Raw genomic sequence first — 22270 nt, 5'->3', positions numbered from 1 at the left:
TGCGGGGCCGCGGCGGGAAAGCGGCGGCGCTCGGTGAAGACTGGCTGCGAACAACGCTTGGGCGGGAGAGGTCTCTCGTTGCGGCTGCGGGCAACTCTCTGCGCTCCGAAACCGCCAGGCTGCCACCCAAGGTATGGCTCCCGGCTGCTCCCACCGCCGAGAAGCAGGCGGGAGGGCTAACGGGCGTGCTCTGGTAATAGATGGTTATCACCTGTAAGGTAAATCCATCTCTTGGGCTTAATGAAGCTTGCCCTTGGTACAGTGACAGTGGGATTTTCTGACTTAAAGGCACCGAAGGGATGCCGAAGTGGCGCTGCTATTGAGCTCAGAGATTGGCTTTGCCTCTGCTTCGCCTCTGGAAGACTGCTCCATCCTTCGGCATCGCTGTGAGGTAATTGGTGTCACTTGATGATATCCGTCATGCATTTCAGTTTGCGGAGTGAAAAGGTGCCCCCCCAAACCGGCAAGAGCTCGGGAGCTGCCTAGGTCCTTTGGTCGTGGCTCTGAGAGGCAGGCTGGCACTGAAATCAGGGTCGTGTCCGAGGACTGAGCTGTGCTCTTGGCTCATTTATCGAGCAGCACAGGTCTCCTCTGGAGCATTGCTCTAATGCATGTGCCAAAAGCTGGCAAGAAACAAGCAGGGCAGATTCCCATCTTAGAGCATTCTGCCCAAGGTTTGATTTGATTGACAGAATCCTGTTTTGCTACCCGTGGTTGTGTGCTGCACGCAGTTCTCTCCCCTCTTCTAATTTCTGCCTCAGTTTCCCAGTTGTGTGTGGAAAGTAAAGCGATTCTGTTAAAATAATGAACCATTACTCCAAATTTAGAAGGGCTGTGGCTAAACTACAACTCAGAGCTCTTTTGTGGCTCTCAAATGTGCAATTTATTGCAGTAATTTTCATCAGACGTGTGGGGAAAAAAATGGTTTGACACTTAAAAAATGCATCGGATGCAAACCATGACTTTAAAAGAGAGATTAATAAATGGGTAATTTCTCTGTTGTTTTCTGCTGTAGTGAGAAGCTTACAGAGTGCAGATTGAGTTATCCAATACTTTCAATAAGGATGCATGAGGTAGTGTTAAAAGGTCATGTCAGAATAAACAAACAGACCTGTTCTGGCCAGGAAATTAGCTGCAACATATCAGTAGAAAATAAACACTGAACTGTGTCGTTCTTTTGCATTCTGACATCATCAGTCCATTCAGTTTACTTGTCCAGACTTGGTGCTTTAAAAACTTAATGAATAAGATCATGCACCGTAGTCTGGTGGCTCTGCCCAGAGTCTTACAGTGCTTTGCAGCAGTCCTGGTCAGTAGGCACTTGCCTTCTGTTCCATGTATGAAAGGTGGTCTGCTCAGACAGCTTATTTAATGGGAGGGGAGAGGCTTCTTTGTTGTCTTGTATTTATATCTGTTCCCCAGCACAGCAGTAAAGTTAGTGAACTACTGAATCACAGCGTGGTGGGGGTTGGGAGGGACTTGTGGGGACCAGCTTGTTCAAGGTCCTCTACTAAAGCAGGCTTATTCAGAGCAGGTTGGGCAGGATTGTCCCCAGTGGGTTTTAAAAGTCTCCGGAGAGGAACACTCCACAACCTCTCTGGGCAGCCTGGTCCATCACCCTCCAAGAGAAGTTTTTCCTTATGTTTAGATGAAGCCTTCCACGTTCTCATCTGTGCCCATTGCCTCTGCTCATGGGACACCACTGAGAAGAGGCTGATCCCCTCCTTTTGACCTCTGTCCTTTAGTTATTGATAAGCATTGAGAAGATCCCCTCTTAGTCTTCTCCAGGCTAAATAGCCCCAGGTCTCAGCCTCTCCTCAAAGTCATTCGTGATGGTATCTGACAGAGGCTTAAGTCCAGAGCCCTGCTCTGTCAACCTGAAACACCTGTTGTGACGAAGCAAAGGAACCCTTGGCAGTGAGTTCAGATGCTTGTTGCATTAGCTGCTCCCTGCCCTAGAAACTGGGTAACTTAACACACTGTATGGACTGTACCAGGCTTTCTGCGCTAAAAAAGGGTCCCCTTAAAACCATTCAAGACAGGCACCGTTGTGTAATACCACAGATGCTGTTATCGGCAACGGGGAGGGCACCTCTGACCACCGCGGCCTGGGCAAGCAGCTCCCCTCAGGGAGGAGCAGGACATGCCGAGCTAAGGAGCCTACGCGGTTAACTCTCCGGGGCGGCGCGGGGAGGTGTGCGAGGAGCGGTGTCCGTCAAGCCGTGCTGGCCCGCTCCGAGCCGTGCTATCCCGCACCGAGCCGTGCTGTCCCGACCCGAGCCGTGCTATCCCGCACCTAGCCGTGCTATCTCGCACAGAGCCGTGCTATCCCGCGCCGAGCCGTGCTGTCCCGCGCCGAGCCGTGCTGTCCCGCGCCGAGCCGTGCTATCCCGAGCCGAGCCGTGCTGTCCCGCGCCGAGCCGTGCTGTCCCGAGCCGAGCCGTGCTGTCCCGAGCCGAGCCGTGCTGTCCCGCGCCGAGCCGTGCTGTCCCGCGCCGAGCCGTGCTGTCCCGAGCCGAGCCGTGCTGTCCCGCACCGAGCCGTGCTGTCCCGCACCGAGCCGTGCTGTCCCGAGCCGAGCCGTGCTGTCCCGCGCCGAGCCGTGCTATCCCGAGCCGAGCCGTGCTGTCCCGCGCCGAGCCGTGCTGTCCCGAGCCGAGCCGTGCTGTCCCGAGCCGAGCCGTGCTGTCCCGCACCGAGCCGTGCTGTCCCGAGCCGAGCCGTGCTGTCCCGAGCCGAGCCGTGCTATCCCGGGCCGAGCCGTGCTGTCCCGCACCGAGCCGTGCTATCCCGCACCGAGCCGTGCTGTCCCGAGCCGAGCCGAGCCGTGCTATCCCGCACCGAGCCGTGCTGTCCCGAGCCGAGCCGTGCTATCCCGCACCAAGCCGTGCTATCCCGCACCGAGCCTTGCTGTCCCGCACCGAGCCGCGTCCCGCGGAGCTCGCTCGCTCCCCGCGGCCGTGCCCGGCGGCGCCCCCTGGCGGCGGGCGGCAGGTGCCGTGCTGCTGTTCGCGAGCAGCGCGCTCTGGGCCCGCCCGCCCCTTCCGGCGGCCCCCTCGGGCGGGGCGTTGCCGGTCGCGTTCCCGATCGCGCCTGGGGGCGGGGCAGGCGGCTGCGCGCACTAATCGCTGAGCGTCATTCCGCCGCGTCATCGCCCGCCCGCCTACCTGCGGCCTATGGGGCGTGGCTGTTAGCAGGTCACCCAATCACAGTGCCCGCAGGGGTCAAGGGGGTGTTCACTCGCGGCTTATCGGCGCGCCAGGGGGTGGAGCTTGCGGGCGCGGGGCGGGGCCGGGAGGGAGGCTCGGTGCCCGCTCTCGGCTGCTCTCGGCGGCTCTCGGCCGCTCTCGGCTCTGCCGCCGGCGCTTAGCGGTGCCGCCGCACGGCTCTGCCGTGCTCCGTCCGCCGCAGCCATGATCCACAGCCTGTTCCTGATCAATGCCTCGGGGGACATCTTCCTGGAGAAGCACTGGAAGAGCGTCGTCAGCCGCTCCGTCTGCGACTACTTCTTCGAGGCGCAGGAGCGGGCCTCGGAGGCGGAGAACGTTCCGCCGGTGATCCCCACGCCACACCACTACCTCCTCAGCGTCTACCGCCACAAGATCTTCTTCGTGGCCGTTATCCAGAGCGAGGTGCCGCCTCTTTTCGTCATCGAGTTCCTGCACCGCGTCGTCGATACCTTCCAGGTAGGGCTGGTGGGGCCGGGTCACTGCCCGGCAGCAAGTGAGGACGGTGGGGACAGGGAGCCCTCGAGGTGAGCTGCCATTGGTTCTGTCACAGCCTCACAGAAGGGTAGGGTTTGGAAGGGACCTCTGGGAGTCATTGCGAGGATGTTGAGTGGGGCTCGAAGGCTTGCAGTGGCTAGGAACCTGCTGCCCGGGATGCCAGTGGAGTCAAGCTCAGTCAGTGCTCAGGGGAAGGGCCCTTCAGCAGTAAGGAGTTGTATTTCTGTGGTGCAGCCTTGTGAGCTAGGACCAAGGCGGCCTTCACCTCTCAGGTTATTGTGCTTTGTAGCGTCAGTTAGTGACAACCTACCTGTCTGCTTACGTGCAGTGGTTTTGCTTGGCAGTGTATCTGTGTCCTGAAGAAGTGAATCACAGGAGCAGCCCCAGAGCAGCCACCTGCCCTCAGTGCTGTGCCTCACATGGCATGTGTCAGTTTAGGGAAACAGTGAGGATGTTCTTCTGCACAGGATTGTGCAGATTCCAAATGCCTTGTGACCAGCACCTCCAGAACACAGGAAATGGAGCTGCTTGGTCAAATGAGTATCATGTGAGCCTTTGCCCCTGTGAAAGGGAAATCATCGAATGAGTTAGGTTGGAAGAGACCTCAAAGCTCAGCCAGTTCCAGCCCCCCACCATAGGCAGGGACACCTCCTGCCGGAACAGGTCACTCAAGGCCACATCCAACCTGGCCTTGAACACCTCCAGGGAGGTTGTGAAGCACAGAATGTGATCAAAGAACATCTGGTAATTCTGTGCTCCACAGCTTCCCTGGGCAACCTGTGCCAGGGTCTCACCACCTTCACTGTAAAGAACTTCTTCCTAACATCCAGTTTCAGTCTTCCTTCTGCCAGTTCAAACCCATTCCTCCACCTCCTGTCATTACAAGACCTTGTCAATAGTCCCTCCCCAGTCCTCCTGTAGCCCCCTTCAGATCCTGCAAGGCCACTCCAAGCTCTCCTGGCAGCCTTCTCCTCTCCAGGCTGCAGAGCCCTGACTCTCTCAGCCTGTCCTCAGAGCAGAGCTCCTGCAGCCCTCTCAGCATCTTGATGACCTCCTCTGGACTGGCTCTGAGAGTTCCACGTCCTTCTTGTGTTGGAGGCTCCAGAACTGCACACAACACTCCAGGTGGGGTCTCAGGAGAGCAAAGGAGCAGAATCCCCTCCCTTGCCCTGCTGGCCACGCTGCTCTTGATGCAGCCTAGAGATGTGGTGCTTTGTCTACTTGCTGGGGCAGCTTCAGAAGCATGGGAGTTCTTTTGGGTTGAAAAAGATCTCTATGATCTTTAACTCCAACCAGCAACTCAACACCACCATGGCCACCAAACCACATCCCCAGGTGCCATGGCCACAGGTTTCTTGAACACCTGCAGGGATGGTGACTCCACCACCTCCCTGGGCAGCCTGTGCCAGTCCCAGACCACTCAGGTATGCTGATAGCTGTGTGTGTCTGTTGAGAGTAGGCAGTGTGATGTGCTTGCACTAATGCCTGGAGTTCCAGTGCTGTTTCACCTCAGAGAAGAGGTTTGGTTTATTTCTGTGTGGGAAGACACTGAAGCATAACTAACACTCTCTTTGAGAGATTGTTGAAGAACTATTTCTGTTGCACAGGATTATTTTGGTGTCTGTTCAGAGGTGATGATCAAGGACAACGTTGTGGTGGTTTATGAGGTGCTGGAGGAGATGCTGGACAATGGCTTCCCACTGGCTACAGAGTCCAATATTCTTAAGGAGCTGATAAAGCCTCCAACCATCCTGCGCACAGTCGTCAACACCATCACAGGTACAGGCAAACAAGAGGCAGATAAACTGGGGAGGCAGTGTGGCAGTGTGCCAGAAGTAGGATGGGAGTGCAGGGTATTTGTGCTGCCCCATTCCACTTGAAAGGCCAGCACAGGAGTGCCTGGGGAGAGCTGGGTTAGTGCTTTGCTTCGAGCAGCACCAGCTGCACTGTTTGTTTTTCCACCAAACCAGACAGATTGCATCTGCAGTTGCAGCCATGCCTTGACTTCCTGGATGAGTTAGTTCAGTGTGGGTTTGTTTTTTTAGTTACACTTCTTGGTGGTTTTTTTTTTAAGTTGCACTTCTTGGTTTTGAGTTGAGAGAGATGTAAGTTGCACAATCTAAACAGTGAGTCTGGAAGAGGAACAGCCTAGCTATGAAGAGACAGAGGTCCTCAGGGATTAATTGCAGTTAAGATACTTGAGGCTAAGGACTTGCTCTGGAGCTGTGCCTGACTTCACAGAATCACAGAAACATCCAGGTTGGAAAAGCCCCTTAAGATCAACAAGTCCAACTCATAACCCTACTCTACAAGATTGACCTTAAACCATATCCCTAAGCACCACATCCAGGGGTGGTGACTCAACCACCTCCCTGGGCAGCTCATTCCAGTGCCTGACCACTCTCTCCATGAAAAAACTCTTTCCTAATGTCCTAATTTCTTGCTGTTTGACAAAAGGCACCCACATAACATTAACTTCATCTACTTCAGAGAAGGAAACACACCTAGCTACAGTCATCACAGAATGTCAGAGGTTGGAAGGGACCTCTAGAGATCAAGTCCAATCCTCCTGCCAAAGCAGGGTCACCTAAGGCAGAGCACACAGGTGGGTTTTGAAAGTCTCCAGAGAAGTAGACTCCACAACCTCTCCAGGCAGCCTAGTCCAAGTCTCCATCACCCTCACCATAAAGTGTCTCCTCATGCTGATGTGGAACCTCCTGTGTTCTAGCTTGTACCTATTGATCCTTGTCCTATCACTGGGCATCATGAAAAAGAGCCCAGCACCTTCAGCAGAGGCAAGAAGTCCCAGAACTAGAGGAAGTCTGAAGTTCAAGAGTCCAAGAGTAGAGCAGGATACTGAACATCCACTGAGTCTGAATATTTCAATAAATACATATATGTAAGCTCATACAGTTCCAGACTCAACACTCATTACCTAAGCAGCTTGGTCTTAATTGTCTCTTACTAGCAAAGTATTGATTCACTGAAAAAAACATTGTTTAGAATCTTAGAATCATAGAATCAGGCAGGTTGGAAGAGAGCTCCAAGCTCAGCCAGCCCAACCTATCCCCCAGCCCTGTCCAGTCAACCAGACCATGGCACTAAGTGCCTCATCCAGGCTTGTCTTGAACACCTACAGCATGGTGGCTCCACCACCTGCCTGGGCAGCCCATTCCAATGCCAATCACTCTCTGTGCCAACAGCTTCCTCCTAACATCCAGCCTCAACCTGCCCTGGCACAACTTGAGACTGTGTCCCCTTGTTCTTATTTCTAAGCTCTTATTTGAATACCACACTCGAGTGTGGTACTCCTTTGGTACTTTGGATACAAGCTACCAAGTGGGACTCGGTATAAGGACCACTTGGTGCCCAAGCAATGATAGTTTCACACTACAGAGTAAGAAAGTTGAGGACAAGGGAGCTTTAACCTTGCAATTTTAAAGTAATCTCCTTACAAAAAGGCAAAAGAAGGGAATATCCTGTCTGTATCCACACACACACACACATGACTCAACTTCTGTGGTTGTTGGGTTTGCCTTTCCTCTCTTCCAGGAAGCACTAATGTGGGTGATCAGCTTCCTACAGGACAGTTATCAGTGGTGCCCTGGAGACGTACTGGTGTCAAATACACCAACAATGAAGCTTATTTTGATGTGGTTGAGGAGATTGATGCAATCATTGACAAGTCAGGTATGGGAGCTGCTTCTGGGTAAGATGAGAACACAGAAACATAGAGCCATTGAGGCTGGAAAAGACCTCTAAGACAGAATTTACTTTGTTGTTGCAGGTTCCACCATTACTGCTGAAATCCAAGGGGTGATTGATGCCTGTGTCAAGCTGACTGGGATGCCAGACCTTACTCTCTCCTTTATGGTAAGGCTGAAGGATGTGTCTTTAGGATTATGAAAAGGGTTTCCTAGCCCTGCCTCTGGGATCTTAGTCTCACACTGATGGATTCCTGGGCATTAGAACTTAGGTGTGCCAAACAAAAAGAGGAGGGTTTGACAACAGCAATTCCAGGCCATTTCCTCTCCTTCTATCACCTGATCCTAGGGAGAAGAGCCCAGCCCCTACCTCACTGCAACCTCCTCTAAGGAGGCTGTAGAGAGCAATGAGGACTCCTCTCAGCCTCCTCTTCTCCACACTAAGCACCCCCAGATCCCATAACAGCAGCAAGTAGCTGCACATGCCTGAGTGTGTCCAGTGGTAGGCCCTTTGTGGATAGAAGACAGATGAGGAGGAGGTTCAGCACTGCCTCCACCACCCTTGTGGCTTGCCTGTGTTTCAGAACCCTCGGCTGCTGGACGATGTCAGCTTCCACCCCTGTGTGCGTTTCAAGCGCTGGGAGTCAGAGAGGATTCTTTCCTTCATTCCACCTGATGGGAATTTTCGCCTGCTCTCCTACCATGTCAGTGCTCAGAAGTAGGTGATGAATGTAGATTGATAGAATGGGTGGGCTTGGAAGGGACCTTAAAGTTCATCTAGTACCAACCCCCCTGTCACGGGAAGGGACACCTCCCACTACACCATGCTGCTCAAGGCCCCATCCAACCTGGCCTTGAACAGCTCCAGGGAGGGGACAGCCACGGCTCAAACCAGAGATGAAGGCAAGAGCTTGAGAGGGGGTTCCTATTCTTGTCTTTATTCCAGTCTGGTGGCAATTCCTGTCTATGTCAAACACAACATCAGCTTCCGTGACAGCAGCTCCCTGGGACGCTTTGAGATCACTGTGGGGCCGAAGCAGACCATGGGGAAGACCATCGAGGGAGTGATGGTAACCAGCCAGATGCCCAAAGGGGTCTTAAACATGACCCTCACCCCTTCTCAGGGAACACACGTCTTCGACCCAGTGACAAAGGTGAGAGGAAGGAGAAATCAATCTTTTATTTACATCTTTTTGACCCTTCAGCAAACGAAGCTGAGTTGTCCCTGCTCACCTAAGCATTTCCTGCACGCTGCTGTCCTGATGATGTCAGAGCACTTCTGTTTCACTGCTGCATTTTCTGTTCCTTGAAGTTGCTGTCATGGGATGTGGGCAAAATAAACCCCCAGAAGCTGCCAAGCCTGAAGGGGAGTGTGAGCCTGCAAGCTGGGACTTCCAAACCAGATGAAAACCCTACCATTAACCTACAGTTCAAAATTCAGCAGCTGGCTATATCTGGTAAGTGACTGTCAGCTAGAGGCTGAACCTTGCTGCCGTGTCAGTGCTCACTTTGCATGTACCTGCAGGAGCTCTGCAGGCCTTCTGAAGTCCATTCTCTCTGGAAACTATTCTCCACATGACAAAAGATGTCTGCTTTGGCTACAGAGGGTGGATTTGCTCTCTGTGATGCTCTGTAAGCAGCCTGTCTTTGTTGCCTTGCATGCTCTGCCCGCAGACCTACAAAGGGTGCAAGGGTGGGGATGTGCTCGTAGGAAGGATTCTGACAGTTGGTAGCTGCCACTTCTCTCCTTTCTGTGCAGTGCCTGCTAGAGCTCCCTGTGCTTTTTGCACATCTGCTGTGATCCACTTGTTGATCCTGAAGGCAGCTCTGCTCAGTCTCTGTTTGTTTGCTTCTAGGACTGAAGGTGAACCGCTTGGACATGTATGGGGAGAAGTACAAACCCTTCAAGGGGATAAAATACATGACTAAGGCTGGCAAGTTCCAAGTCCGAACCTAGAGGATGCACTTCTCTGTTTCTTCTGTCCCTGGCTGCTGGATGCAGCCTCTTATTCCATCCATCTGTTTAGGGTTGCTCCCTTGCCTCTGGCAGCATGAGCAGGAGAGCCAGTGCACAGGGTGCTGGGGAGCAGGGGGAAGTAATGCTGACCTGAAACCATCTCATCTCTAGCTGAGTCTGAAGTACTTGGAACAATGGGAGAGGTGTTCAGATCCCTTGGGATTAGTGAGTCATGGATGCAAGCTTCTATCACCTTCATTTTGCTGTCTTGAAGTACATTCTAGGGATTTACTGCCTTTTGTAACTCCTTTATATTCCTGCTGGCTTTTATGCCCTTGCAGAGGGATACAAAGTTGAATTGCCACAAACTTCAGCTCCACTGTGGCAGTCCAGGCTCTGCCCTTCTCCATCAGTGGTCATTTGGGTGGAGAGCTGTATAGTTCTTGGCAGCAGAGAGATCATCCAAGCCATTCTGCCTCCAAAGGATTGGAAGAAGTGGAAAGCCATTGTCCTATGTTAAGGAGCCCTAGAGGGGGACTGGTGCCAGAGGGAGAAAGGGAAGAAGTGGATGCTTCTTCTAGGCATTTCATAAGCCATTTTGGTCATCAGGTACCTTTAATCTCTGGAGACAGACTGGAAACCCACCCAGATCTTCACAAGGTATTTTAGGAAGGCCTAGGGTAGCACTTGTGGCTTGGTAACTGATGGGTGGAGACATCTGAATGCAAATCTGCTTCTCCTTGTCAGTGTTTGGAGGTAGTGATTCTCGCAGCTTCTCTGGAGGGTCAGGGGAGAAACAGGCAGGGGAGCTTTTGTGGAGACAGCAAAGCTGTGGCTAAATGAAGATTACCTCTCTAACTGTTTGTCTCTGCCTGCCTGCTGCAAATGAAGGTGACAGCTCTGCTCTCCTGCTCACTGCTGCCTTTAGCATAGTTGTGTGCTGGCACCTTGGTAGTTTTCCTGGCTGGCCTCCCTGATTGCAGTTCCCCTATCAGTCAGCTGCTGTGCAGGGGGGTTCAAGCCTATACTGGATCTTCACTGGGACCATTCCTTGTGCAGGGATTTTTGCTGCATCTGCCCATTCCAGTCTGTGTTGCATCTGTCTGTATAGCCTCAATATGGAACTGGAAGCATCTGTCCACTTCCACGTTGTCTGTAGTGTGTTCTCTGGCCACTAGATGCCAACGTGTGTTCTCCGCTAGCAGAACTCGTCCCCGTGCTGCTGTATGTGGGACTGCAGCAGCTGCTTGTGGAGTCCAGATGCTTGTGAACAGAGCACGGTGACCCTAAGCAAAGGATAACATCCACTCTGGTTTGCATGTGGTGCATACTTGCAGTGGCTGAGTGGTTAGATTCGAAGTCGCAGCGCAGCTGATGCCACAGCAGGTGAGCTCACTGCTGAGCATGTTCAGTGCAAATCAAACCTTCAGCAAGGGCATCAATAAAGTTTGTTTTCACATGTCAGCTGTGCCAGCTCAGAGTCCTTTCTGGGGGCTTTGCAACAAATACAGTTGGTAGTTGAAGAAGGCAGCAAGTTATGCCAGGTGGCTTGAGGAGATAAATGTCTTCATGCAGCTGTGAGTGTGAGCTTGGGCTGAAGGCAGTGTCTGAAAGGTTAACATTAATTTCCTGCTCAGCTTTCTTAGCATTTCCCAGATCATTAGAAACTGTGGGAGTAAACATTGAGTTAAAATGGTCTGAACCTCCCAAAGACAGTAGCCTGGTTGTGTAGCTACACTGCCCCTGGGATAGACACTAAACTTCTGGAACATTTTCATTTCACATCTTCTTTCTCTTTATAAAGCAACTGGGCAAGAGAGGATCTCTCAAAAGAGGCTTAACTCCTGGGCTGTGCACAGATGCCACTTAGTGTCACATGGCAGCCACAATGCCAGTCAGTAAAGCTTATTACTGAGCTTCTGGTTCACAGTGACGTGGAGAGACCTGCCCTGTCTTCTGCTAAGAGACAAGTGCAGCCTTGGGACATTTGAACTGACCTTCACTCGTGGGTGTCAGTCTAGCAGACACCTCAGATTGCTACCGTTCCACCTGTCCTTTGTTCTGCCCTGCTGTGCTAAAGAGAGCTTTTGCTTTCATGGGATTTGGTGCAAGCAGAAAGCTTGGGGATGTGGAGGGAGGGAAGTGTTAGCTCCCACTACCCTGCAGTAAGGAAAGGGGAGCAACTAGAGAACGTGCCCTTCCCACACACTGCAGCTGTCTTCCTCTTGTACTGAAAGGCCTCTGGGTAAAGAGGAAGCCCTGCCAGCATCCTTAAAGCACCCAGACAAAGGCTGCAAGGGCATGGCCACAAGACTGTGGGTGGTTCACTTTTCCTTCTTAGGGGTTCATGTTGTCCTGAATCCAGCCAAGGTAGCGACTGACGTTGGTGTAGACCCCAGGCTTGTCCTTGCGGCCGCAGCCGATGCCCCAGCTGATGATGCCTATCAGGTACATCCTCTTCTCCTTCATGCAGACCAGAGGCCCTCCAGAGTCACCCTGCAGGGGAGCAGCAGGTTAGTAACAGACTTTCTTCAGGTTTGGGGTTGTGGTTATTTCTGTCCCCTCACTGGTGTCTGCAGTGCACGAGGCCTGCAGACCTGCCCCGTGTAGCATGCCTAGCAATGAGCTAGGGAGAGCACTTGCACATGAGGCACTTCTGTGTTCCAGGCTCCCTCAAAGCTCTTCTCATAGGGAGAGAGCAAAACCAAAGAAATCCAGCAGTGAAGTGTCTAACCTGGCACTCAGGAAGTGAAGTGTAGGTGAGACATTGAGAGCAACTAAAAAGGAATGCTCTTGAGTCAAGCTACAGAGATCCAGGGTCTGTTGCCACAGAATGGCTTGGAAGGGGCCTTAAGGATCATCCAGTGCCAACCCCCTGCCATGGGCAGGGACACTTCCCACCAGCACAGGTTGCTCAAGGTCTCATCCAACCTGGTCTTCAACACCTTCAGGGAGGGGACAGCCACAGCCTCCCTGCGCAACCTGTGCCAGTGTCTCCCCACCCTCACTCTCAGGAATTTCTTTGTCATTTCAGTCTCAATCTCGCCTCTTCCAGCTCAAAACCATTGTCCTTTATCCTGTTACTGCAAGCCCATGTCAAAAGCCCCTCCCCAGCTCTCCTGCAGCCCCTTCAGGTACTGGAAGGATGCTCTCAGGTCTTCCTTTAACACATGCAACAGTAAAGCAATATCTCTACAGAGCTGTTTAATGGGAAGGATGTGGAGTGAATGTGTGCACTGCGTTAGAGCTGCTGATTCTCTACCATCTTTTGGCCCTCATTCTTTCCTCCACTTTCCAGCACAGCAGCACCCATTCCTCTTACAAAACCTCCTGCAGAGCATTTTCCTTGTTTGCATAACAGAAAATATTAGGAAATGCTGCTGAGGTGGAGTTTCCTGCTCAGTTTTGTGGCATTTCCTCTTATTTGGGATTTTTCAGTCCGTATTGTTCTGGTTTGCTTGGTGAAGTGTGTGGTTTTTTTGATGACCTGGACGAGGGGATTGAGTCCAGCATCAGTAAGTTTGCAGATGACACCAAGCTAGGAGCAGGTGTTGATCTGTTGGAAGGTAGGAGAGCCCTGCAGAGGGACCTGGCCAGGCTGCATGGGTGGGCAGAGGCCAAGGGGATGAGACTGAACAAGGCCAAGTGCAGGGTTCTATACTTTGGCCACAACAACCCCAAGCAGCACTACAGGCTGGGGACTGAGTTGCTGGAGAGCAGCCAGGAGGAAAGGGACCTGGGGGTACTGATAGATAGTAGGCTGAAGATGAGCCAGCAGTGTGCTCAGGTGGCCATGAGAGCAAATGGCATCCTGGGCTGGCTCAGGAACAGTGTGGGCAGTAGGACAAGGGAGGTTCTTCTGCCCCTGTGCTCAGCACTGGTCAGGCCACACCTTGAGTATTGTGTCCAGTTCTGGGCCCCTCAATTCAAGAGAGATGTTGAAGTGCTGGAGCATGTCCAGAGAAGGGCAACAAAGCTGGTGAGGGGCCTGGAACATAAACCCTATGAGGAGAGGCTGAGGGAGCTGGGCCTGTTTAGCCTGGAGAAGAGGAGGCTCAGGGGTGATCTTATTACTGTCTACAACTACCTGAAGGGACATTGTAGCCAGGTGGGGGTGGCCTCTTCTCCCAGGCAACCAGCAATAGAACAAGGGACACAGTCTCAAGTTGTGCTGGGGTAGGTCTAGGCTGGATGTTAGGAGGAAGTTGTTGGCAGAGAGAGTGATTGGCACTGGAATGGGCTGCCCAGGGAGGTGGTGGAGGCACCGTCCCTGGAGGTGTTCAAAGCCTGGATGAGGCACTTAGTGCCATGGTCTGGTTGACTGGATAGGGCTGGGGGATAGGTTGGACTGGATGAGCTTGGAGGTCTCTTCCAACCTGGTTGACTCTGTGATTCTATGACTGGTTTGCTTCCCCAGCTGTGAGGGGCAAGGGAAGGGGAAAAAAGAAGAGCCTGCAGTTGTGTTCAACTAAAGGCTATCAGAACTGTCATACTTCCATGGAGCCAGAGGCAGAACTTCTTTAAACTATGCTCATAGAACCACAGAATTTGGTTGGAAAAGACCTTTAATATTGCTCAAATCTATTGTCCCTCGTCCTGTCACTCCCAGCCCTTGTCAGAAGTCCCTCCCCAGGTCTCCTGGAGCCCCTTCAGGTAGTGGAAGGCTGCTCTAAGGGTTCCCTTTATGCTACTGTGTGTAACAGTAAATAGAGAAGAGAAGGCTCCAGGGAGCCCTTACAGCAGCCTTGCACTACCTGAAGGGGCTCCAGGAGACCTGGGGAGGGACTTCTGACAAGGGCTGGGAGTGACAGGACGAGGGACAATGGCTTTGAGCTGGGAGAAGGGAGATTGAGAGTGGAAATGAGGGAAAATTCTTGAGAGTGAGGGTGGGGAGACACCAGCACAAGTTGTCCAGGGAGGTTGTGGATGACCCCAGTTTGGAGGTGTCCAAGGCCAGGCTGGATGAAGCCTTGAGCCACCTGGGCTGGTGGGAGGTGTCCCTGCCCATGGCAGGGGGTTGGCGCTGGATGATCTTTCAGGTTGCTTCCAACCCAAAGCACTCTCTGATTCTATGAAAGCAAAGAGGAGCAGAATTGGGTTTACCTTGCAGGCATCATCCAGGTTCCTTGTGTCCCCTGCACACAACATGTTCTCTGTGACTGTCCTGTTGTCCAGGTGCTGTGCTGTGCACCGGCTGGCTGGGAACAGCCGCACGTGGCCTTCCTTCAGCTGCTCCGAGTAGAATGGAGAGACTGGAAGGCAAACGACCCCATCAGTACCTTCCTGTGTCTCTGGATGTATACACACACATTCTATTTTAGTGGCAGTTCAGTCTCTGTAGGTCAGGGGAAAAGTCAACACAAGTACTTGGAGTTGTTGGGGGGAGATAAACAAACCAAAGAGTCTTTGTACTGCTTGGAGGATCTGCTTTGCTACTCACAGCAGCTTGTGTCTGTTTGAGACAGAATATTGTTTCTTTAGCAAGCTTGAATGCCAAAGAGGCTTTTGTAGGCTCCAAATTCAAGGCTGCTTATTTCCTTGGATGGGTAAAGTTGGCTTTGCACAGTTACATCAATAGTGAAGTCACAGCAAGTGCCTATGAAAATCCCTAACTATGAAACAGGATCCTGACCTATTTAATGCTGGACTTGGACAGAGAAAAAGGAGATGCAGTACTGAGTAACTGGACAGGAATGTACACTTGTGTGATACTGGAATGGATGGGACTTGTTTATTTTGGGCTCTGGTTTTACTCTCCTGCAGAGCTGCCATTGCAGAAGGCTGAAAGTTGGCAGGGCTGTTGTTTTTTCAAGTCTAGTTTTGAGTTAGTTGCAGCATCCTTCCCCTCTGCAAGAGTTTATGCTGTACTCTAAACAATGCTGAGATCAAGCCTTGAGAGCACTTTAAAAGCAATTTATGCCACAGTTAGAGCTTCAATCTTCAAGCCTGCTCCAAACCCCCTGAGTTCAGGTCACGCTTAGGTCTTATTATAATACCTCAAGCAGCTGGCAAGTTAGAGAATAGAAGGAATTGAGCAGTGAGTGCCAGTAAGAGAAGAGCTGATATTTTTTAGCTCTAGTTCAGCCTGTTTATACTTTCAGACAAGTTTTATTCCTTGTCACAATACTACAGTATCAGCATGGTAGGGGTTGGATGGTGACTCCACCTCCCTGGGCAGCCTGTTCCAATCCCTGAGCACTCTTGCAGCAGATAAACTTTTTCTTATCTCCAACCTGACCCTCCCCAGCACAATTTGGGAGCATTTCCTCTCCTTCTATCACCTGATACTAAGGAGAAGGAGAGCAGAACCTGGCTTGGGTTCTCTCTCACTTACACATACTCCTGTAGTGCTGATACAAGCCTGTATAACACAGGGAATGCCACAGTAAGTGCCACCAAAGGCTGGAATTCTGAGGGCAGGGCCCCAAACTCTGGTCAGAGGCTCTTCTACTTACATTCCTCATCTCTGCCATAGCCAGAGATCTCACATTCAGTCCAGTCAGGCAGCTGCAGCTGTGGTGTTGGGAGGCAGGCAGCACGAACAGTGTCTGTCTCAATAGCACAGTCCTCTGTCTTGGAGCTCAGCTGCAGCAGAGCTGAGGAGTGAAAACAACAACCATTCATTAATCAGACTTGAGCCAAGTGTGGCCTTTGCAGTCACAGGCCAGAAGAGTTCTTACCAATGTCATTGTTGAAGTTCTCTGAGTCAAACTGCTGATGCACAACGTAGCTCTTGACTTGAAACCTCTGCTCATTCTCCTCAGGGGTGGCTCGGGAGGTCCGGCCCAGCACAATCCTCAGCTGGCTTCTACTGAAGCTGGAGAACAAAAGCCTTCATTTCTTCCCACCTTAAGAGGAGTGGACCCCTCCCTTGGACGTGTGGTGCTGGAGCTTCTCCTTCTCTTATCTTAGCACTGTTACTACTCATTCCTCAGGCAGTTTGACCTCAGGAATCCCTTTTTGCCTTCATTCTCGCACAGATTGCTTGCAAGCATCACGGCAAAGCTCCTCTCCCAGCCCCTTGCTCTTCTCGAGTTTCAGAGGGCTCTGCAGCTGTACTGGCAGGTTTGCTCCTCAGCTCTTTGATATTCTGCTGTGGTACCTTCATGCCATGCAGCTAGCTGGCTAATGAACGCCTGTCTGCATGGCTCAGCACCTTAACCCCTTCCTCTTTAGCCTAAAATGCCTGCGAGGAAGAGCTTCTCCCGTGCCAGGAAGGCTCTGCCAGGTGCTTCCATTTTCCAGATCCTTTTTGCCCAGCCAACACCGAATCTTCCACTTACCCTTCCTCAAAGCAGTGAGCAGCTGACAAAACCCAGCAGGAGCTGATCAGGATCCCTCCGCAGAGGAAGTGCTCCCCAGGAGCTCGCCGATAGCGCACGAAGATGGCAGCCTGCCAGGGGTGGGCAGCGATGTCTGCGGAGGAGCCGCCCTTGATCCTGTACTGCCTGGCTCTGCGCTGCCGCAGCCCGCAGCTGGCTGCAGGGGACAAACCCAGGCATCAGCTTTCCCTCCAGGCGCTCCCGCCGCGAGTGGGGGTTAAGGGAAGAGCCTCTTGGCTGTCGGTGCAGGGCTAAGGCTGCTTGGCACGGACTGTTCAGCATCTGACTCATTGCTGTTCCCTAGGAAACTTGGATTTGAGACATACAGCGAGGAGAGCTCGATGCCTCTTCTGTCCTCCACTGCTGCAGCCTTCCCTGCTGGCACTTCTAGGACAGTGGAGCTACAGAGTCCCTTCCTACACCAAAAGCTTCCCCCCACACTCCCTGCTCTTAATAAGAAGCTAAAATTCACTACCAGTTAGAGGCAGGAAAGTAATGGCTCAAGGAAAAGAGAAGAATCAGGGATGCTAGGATGCTTACAGCAAGTTGGCACACTGCAGTACTCCCAAGTGAGCTGACCTCCTTTCAGGACATGACACCAGGGCTTGCTGTCGTTGTCAGGATTCCTGCAGCACAGGAAAGAGAAAAGCTGTTTGTATCACAGCTCTGCAGGGAGGCTGAGGAGACCTAAAGGTGGCAGACTGTGAGCCCAGCCTGGAATTTGCATTTGTGGGGTCTGATGTTGGAAAAGCATGGACAGGTCAGGTGGAATGAAAATCCTGTTGTCAGTGAGTTCCTCTGCCAGCAGTCATCTATTTCCTGGGCTTTCATAACCAGAGTCCTGCCTCAGGAGCACCACAAGGATGCTTGGTGGGATTAGATTTTCACTTCTCCGAGTCCTTACCGGCAGAAGTTGTGGCTGCCAAGGCCCAGCTGGGCTGCATCTCTTCTCCAGGCAGTGTACACCTTGTTGGCAAGGATCCAAGAATCCCACCTCAGACAGGCAACCCCAGAGCTGGTAACACTCTGGCTGCCTCTGTAGTCTGTGCCTCTTCCAGATTTGCAGATGATGTTCCCAGCTGAAATGGGAAAGCTGCAAGTCAGCTGAGGGATGAGAACCCCGATTGCTGTTTCCCACCCATTGCTGTTCAGGCATCTCTCTATCAGCTCTGCTTATCTCTGTCTCTTGCAGCGTAAAGGGTTAACCCTCCTGGGGGTGGTCCGAAACTGACCCCAGGGCCTCCTGACTCCTCCTTGGGGGTGGTCTGAACCTGACCTTAAGTGTAGTGCTTAGCCCACACCCACCTCCTCTCTAGAGCCTCTATAAAACCAGGGGAAACTTCCTTTTCCTCTTTCCCTCTGACCTGCCTGCCCATTAGCACCACCCTTATTCCTGCTGCTCCTGGGTTTGCCACTTGGCCACCCGACCACACACTCAGAGACAACCACCCTCTGGGCCTACCTCCATCGATCTGGTTGTATATATGCATCTTGTTTCCCTTCCCTACACCTTTTTGTAGCTGCCCTTACCTTAAATACCTTTTACTTATTGTTAAAGTTTTTCTTTTAACTCCCCAATGGAAGCAAGACTCTTCTTTGGGTGTTTTACCTCTTTTCACTCCCTACATCTCATTCCTTTCTTTCCAAAAAGGGGAGAGGGGAAGGCACCCTACTATTGTATTGTTCTGTTAGGCTTTTTGGGGTCCAGGAAGCTAAAACTAGAGCCAATACATGCAGGCATAAAGCTTAAATATGATTTGATGTAAGAGTCCCAACCTTGCAGGCTACAGAAACAGCACAGATCCACAGAGAACCTTAGACATGCAAGCTCTGAAGTGCACTCCCTGTCCTCCCAACATGTACCTTTGGAACAGGAGGGCACACTGCAGTGTTCCCAGGTGTACTTCCCTCCTCTGTAGATGTAGCACCAAGGTCTGGAATCCTCATCTGGGTTTCTGAAAGGGTTATGATATTATACATCATTAGACAGCTATTGGTAGTAGTCCCAGCTGGGAGTGGTCAGGAATTGGAACAGGCTGCCCAGGGAGGTGGTGGAGTCCCCATCCCTGGAGGTGTTCAGGAAGCCTGGGGCCACAGTGGTGCTGGGTTTGAGGGCTGGACTCAATCTTAGTCTTTCCCAAGCAAAGCAATTCTGTGCTTCTGCAAGCTCTCTGCATTCCAATTATAGCCTTATGGAGTACAGGGAGGTGAAGGTCTCTGCTTGGCATCAGAGTGATGCAAACAGCTGTTCCTTTGCTCCAAGCTCTTGGAATGGGCTCTGACCTGTCTGCCTTCAGCTCCTCACCTGCAATAGTTGTGGTTGCCCAGTCCCAGCTCAGCAGCATCCTCTCTCCGGCCGCTGTATTTCTGCTCCACCAAGCCATTGCTGTTCCAGTTCAGGCATTCAGTTCCACTGTCTGTCGTGCTCCAGGTACCCCTGTAAGTTTCTCCAGCATCTTTGTAGCACTTAGCTTCAGTATCTGAACAAAGGGGAATAAAATGTTACTGCAAGGACAGCATCCCAAGCTCTGCTTCCCCAGCTCCTGTTCTGTGCAGCCTTGGCTCCCAGACGCCTTGTCTAGGAAGGCTGTGCAAATCCTTGCCAAGCAGGCAGTCAGTACACACAGAGCTCTTCAGCTCCAGAGTTCAGAGTGTTGCTGAGACACTGAGAACAGCCCAGGTGTCCTTCTCAGAAGCTGTTTGTAGCAGCAGCTCTAGAATAGAGGCAGCTCAGCAGGGAGCCCAGCACACAGCTCCTGCCCTGCTGCCAGGAGCTGGCATGGGGCACTCACCTATCTCACACTGCTTCCCAGAGAAGCCCTGGTGGCACTGGCAGAGGAAGAGCTGTGGGGAATAGTAGGCCTGTGAGCACTGGCCCCCGTTGTAGCACATGTTTCTAGTGCAGGCTGTGGAACAGAAGCACAAGACAGGAAATGCTGTTAGGAGTCACAAGTGAGAGCCTGGCAGCAGCTGCCCATCTGTCCTCTTCTGTCAGCCTCCTTCAGCCTCTTCTGTTCTGCCCCACCTACCTTTTTAAGTCTTCCCATGCAGTGCTCACATTCTCCCTTTGCTCCACCAGCTCCACATGCACTATCAGGAGCCTTTCCAAGCCTCTTGCCCACTTCTACTTAGTCCTGCCTGAGTATTAGTATTTTCATTTCCATCCTATCCAGTTTTAAGCCAAGTTCTCTATATGGTAACTCCTCCCCTGGCATTGGAGTGCTCGTTTAGGACGATTGGATGGACAACCTCTCCTCCTCCACCACTTCCTTTCTCTTGTTCTCCATACTCACCTCTGATAGGCACAGTGTGGCAGCGACTCCAACCGCTGTCACACCTACAGTATTCTATTCTGCTCCCTGAGAGCCTCAGCCAGGTCCCCCTGTGCTGGTAAATTTCTCCAGATGATTTGTCTGTGCAAATGGCTGTAATTGGAGAAAAGAAATCCTCTTTCAGAGACTCAGGGAAAAGACCTGGCTGAGCAGAACAGCTCCCTTCTCTCGCCAGGAGAGAAGTATCTGCAGTAGGAGCACCTAATGGGCTGCTCTTTTTCCTTCTCAGCCCACGGCTGTCCCACATCCCTCACTGGTGTGCTGCTGGGGGTACTGGGGCACTGCTGAACAGCCTCTGGTTCACTGAGGAAGAGCAGGAGGAGGGGAAAACTTTGCTCTGTGAGTTGTGGATGGTATTAATGGTCTGGTACTTTGCCTTCTGAATCTCTTATCCAGAGAACCATGGCAAACAGCTTTCAGGCTCTGTGTCCTCAGCATCATCTGCTTTCCCCTTCTGTGTTCAAACACCTCCAGGAAATGTGGTCCTGCTTTGCCTGCCTTACCTCTGGATCTGGCTCCCCGTCTGAAACGCAGGTGCAAGCCCTGCAAGCAAAGAAGATGAGTCCTGTGAGTGACTGCTCTCTGAGGAGCAGAGAAGTGCTTCCAGAGAGCCAGTCCTCCTGGGCAGGTCTTGGAAAGCAGGGATGCTCTGAGCAATTGCCCTCCTGGTCAGGCAGCAGAGTGAAGTGTGCCCTGAGGGTCTCAGCATGAGGTCTGAGTGCTGTAAACCACTGAGCTGCCACAGGCTACAGGTGACTGCTTGCTGTGGGAGTGAGGGGAACTTGGATCACATAAAGGGTTGGGTTGGAAGAGACCTTAAAGACCATTCAGTTCCAACCCTCTGTCATGGGCAGGGACACCTCTCACTAGCCCAAGTGGCTCAATGCCTCATCCAGCTTGGCCTTGAACACCTCCAGGGAGGGGTCAGCCGCAGCCTCCCTGGGCAGCCTGTTTCAGTGTTTCCCCACCCTCACTGTCAAGAATTTCTTCCTCATAACCAGATTCTCCTTCCATCTGATGTAGACAGCTGGAGTTTGATGGCAGGGAAGTGCTGTTGAAACTGCAGGAGGATGGCAAGAGCACTGTTTGATGGACTAACTTCTTACCTGGCACTGAGCACTCATGACTGCTCCCACCAGCAAGAGCAGACACGGGAGTCTGCCTTCCATTCTGAGCCTTCTCCACATCACCTTCAAATCTCAGAGGCTATCTCTGGAGACAAAAGGAAAATTGAGATGTTGAACAAATATTTTTTTTTTCTGATTTTAAAACTGAAATTTCCATCCTGAAAGTGATAGTTCCTCCAGGGTGCAGCAACAGCAGCTCTTCAGAGGGCTGAGCTGATCAATCACGAGAGCATGATTTAGATCAGGAGTGTGTGATGTAGATGCTCTGCAGAAATCCAGCAGCAGAGATCTGTTTTCTCTCCCCCTTTAAAAAATATAAAGGCTCCTATGCAGAGCAAGAGCTGGGGGTGAGAGTAGAATGCAAGACAGAATTTCATCCCCAGTCTCTAGGATTGCTCTGCAGTTTCAACACTGGGATAACCTTCTGGCATTGTCTCCCACACCAGCAGCTTTTCATTGTCTGTCTTATGTGATCTCTAAGCAAGTATAAAACTATCACAGTTCTTGCTGCTCCCAGAAATGAGGCTCAAACTCGGTTTCTATGAAGTCAGAGAAGGCAGCTGGGTAACAGCTGGTAAAATTGGAGTGTGACAGATGAACGAGTCATAAATTGGCATTCAAGGCTATAGAAGGGAGAGACTTTGTTTGTGGGTTTGTAGGCTTGCACTTAAAAAGGCACAAATACCCCAGTGTCTGGAGCAGAGCTGGGAGCACAGCAGTATAGGTTAGGCTATGGTTTCTCATCATCAGACAACACAAAGAGGAGTTTTAAGTTGCAAGTCAGGCTGAAAAGTTTCACAGGAACAGCTTCTGAGATTTCAGTTACTCCAAGTCATGTCTTTAGGTCATGCCTCGAGGAGATCCAGGCAATGAAGAGCAGCTCTCAGGGATCTGTATTGGCATGAAGATTTTGTAGCAGTGCTCTTTGTACACTCTCTAGCCCTTTCTCCCCTCTTAGGAAGCATTTTGCATTGCTGGCAAAGCCTTTTTTAACAGCTGCAAGGTGATTTGCACAAAGGCATCGACTTCAGCCGCGTCTGAACTGTCAGCTGCCTTCCCAAAGCTGAAGTGGATTATCTGAGCCGCTGCCCAGAGTCATTTGG

General features: G+C 51.9%; 2 protein-coding genes across 5 annotated transcripts in view; one reads left to right on the top strand and one right to left on the bottom strand.

Moving 5' to 3' along the window:
- The first annotated feature begins 3298 nt into the window (after positions 1–3298).
- On the top strand, positions 3299–10850 carry AP3M2 (adaptor related protein complex 3 subunit mu 2). The gene is made up of 8 exons (XM_064175626.1): positions 3299–3686; positions 5333–5504; positions 7278–7415; positions 7513–7598; positions 8014–8147; positions 8376–8583; positions 8742–8886; positions 9286–10850. Exons 1-8 carry the CDS (start codon positions 3414–3416, stop codon positions 9384–9386), a joined length of 1257 nt encoding a protein of 418 aa, XP_064031696.1. The 5' UTR covers positions 3299–3413; the 3' UTR covers positions 9387–10850.
- The window catches only part of PLAT (plasminogen activator, tissue type), an 18486-nt gene continuing 4800 nt past the window's right edge, over positions 8585–22270 (bottom strand). For 2 of the 4 annotated variants that reach the window (XM_064175624.1, XM_064175623.1), the window contains exons 3-15: positions 21147–21252; positions 20544–20583; positions 20002–20133; positions 19501–19614; positions 19014–19188; positions 18572–18663; positions 17613–17787; positions 17249–17334; positions 16670–16865; positions 16067–16203; positions 15842–15982; positions 14490–14638; positions 8585–11882 (exon numbers count right to left, since the gene is read on the bottom strand). In XM_064175624.1, the coding sequence (XP_064031694.1) occupies positions 11724–11882; positions 14490–14638; positions 15842–15982; positions 16067–16203; positions 16670–16865; positions 17249–17334; positions 17613–17787; positions 18572–18663; positions 19014–19188; positions 19501–19614; positions 20002–20133; positions 20544–20583; positions 21147–21227 (1677 nt within the window). In that variant the 5' untranslated portion in view covers positions 21228–21252 and the 3' untranslated portion in view covers positions 8585–11723. Of the gene's footprint in view, positions 11883–14489; positions 14639–15841; positions 15983–16066; positions 16204–16669; positions 16866–17248; positions 17335–17612; positions 17788–18571; positions 18664–19013; positions 19189–19500; positions 19615–20001; positions 20584–21146; positions 21253–22270 lie in introns of those variants that run through there. The other 2 variants (XM_064175625.1, XM_064175622.1) reach the window with 2 other exon arrangements.

The sequence above is a fragment of the Pogoniulus pusillus genome, chromosome 42 (genome assembly GCF_015220805.1).
Source record: "Pogoniulus pusillus isolate bPogPus1 chromosome 42, bPogPus1.pri, whole genome shotgun sequence".
NCBI classification, from domain to species: Eukaryota; Metazoa; Chordata; class Aves; order Piciformes; family Lybiidae; genus Pogoniulus; species Pogoniulus pusillus.
Note: the sequence above shows the minus strand (reverse complement) of the source record. Positions and strands in the feature narration are given on the sequence as shown.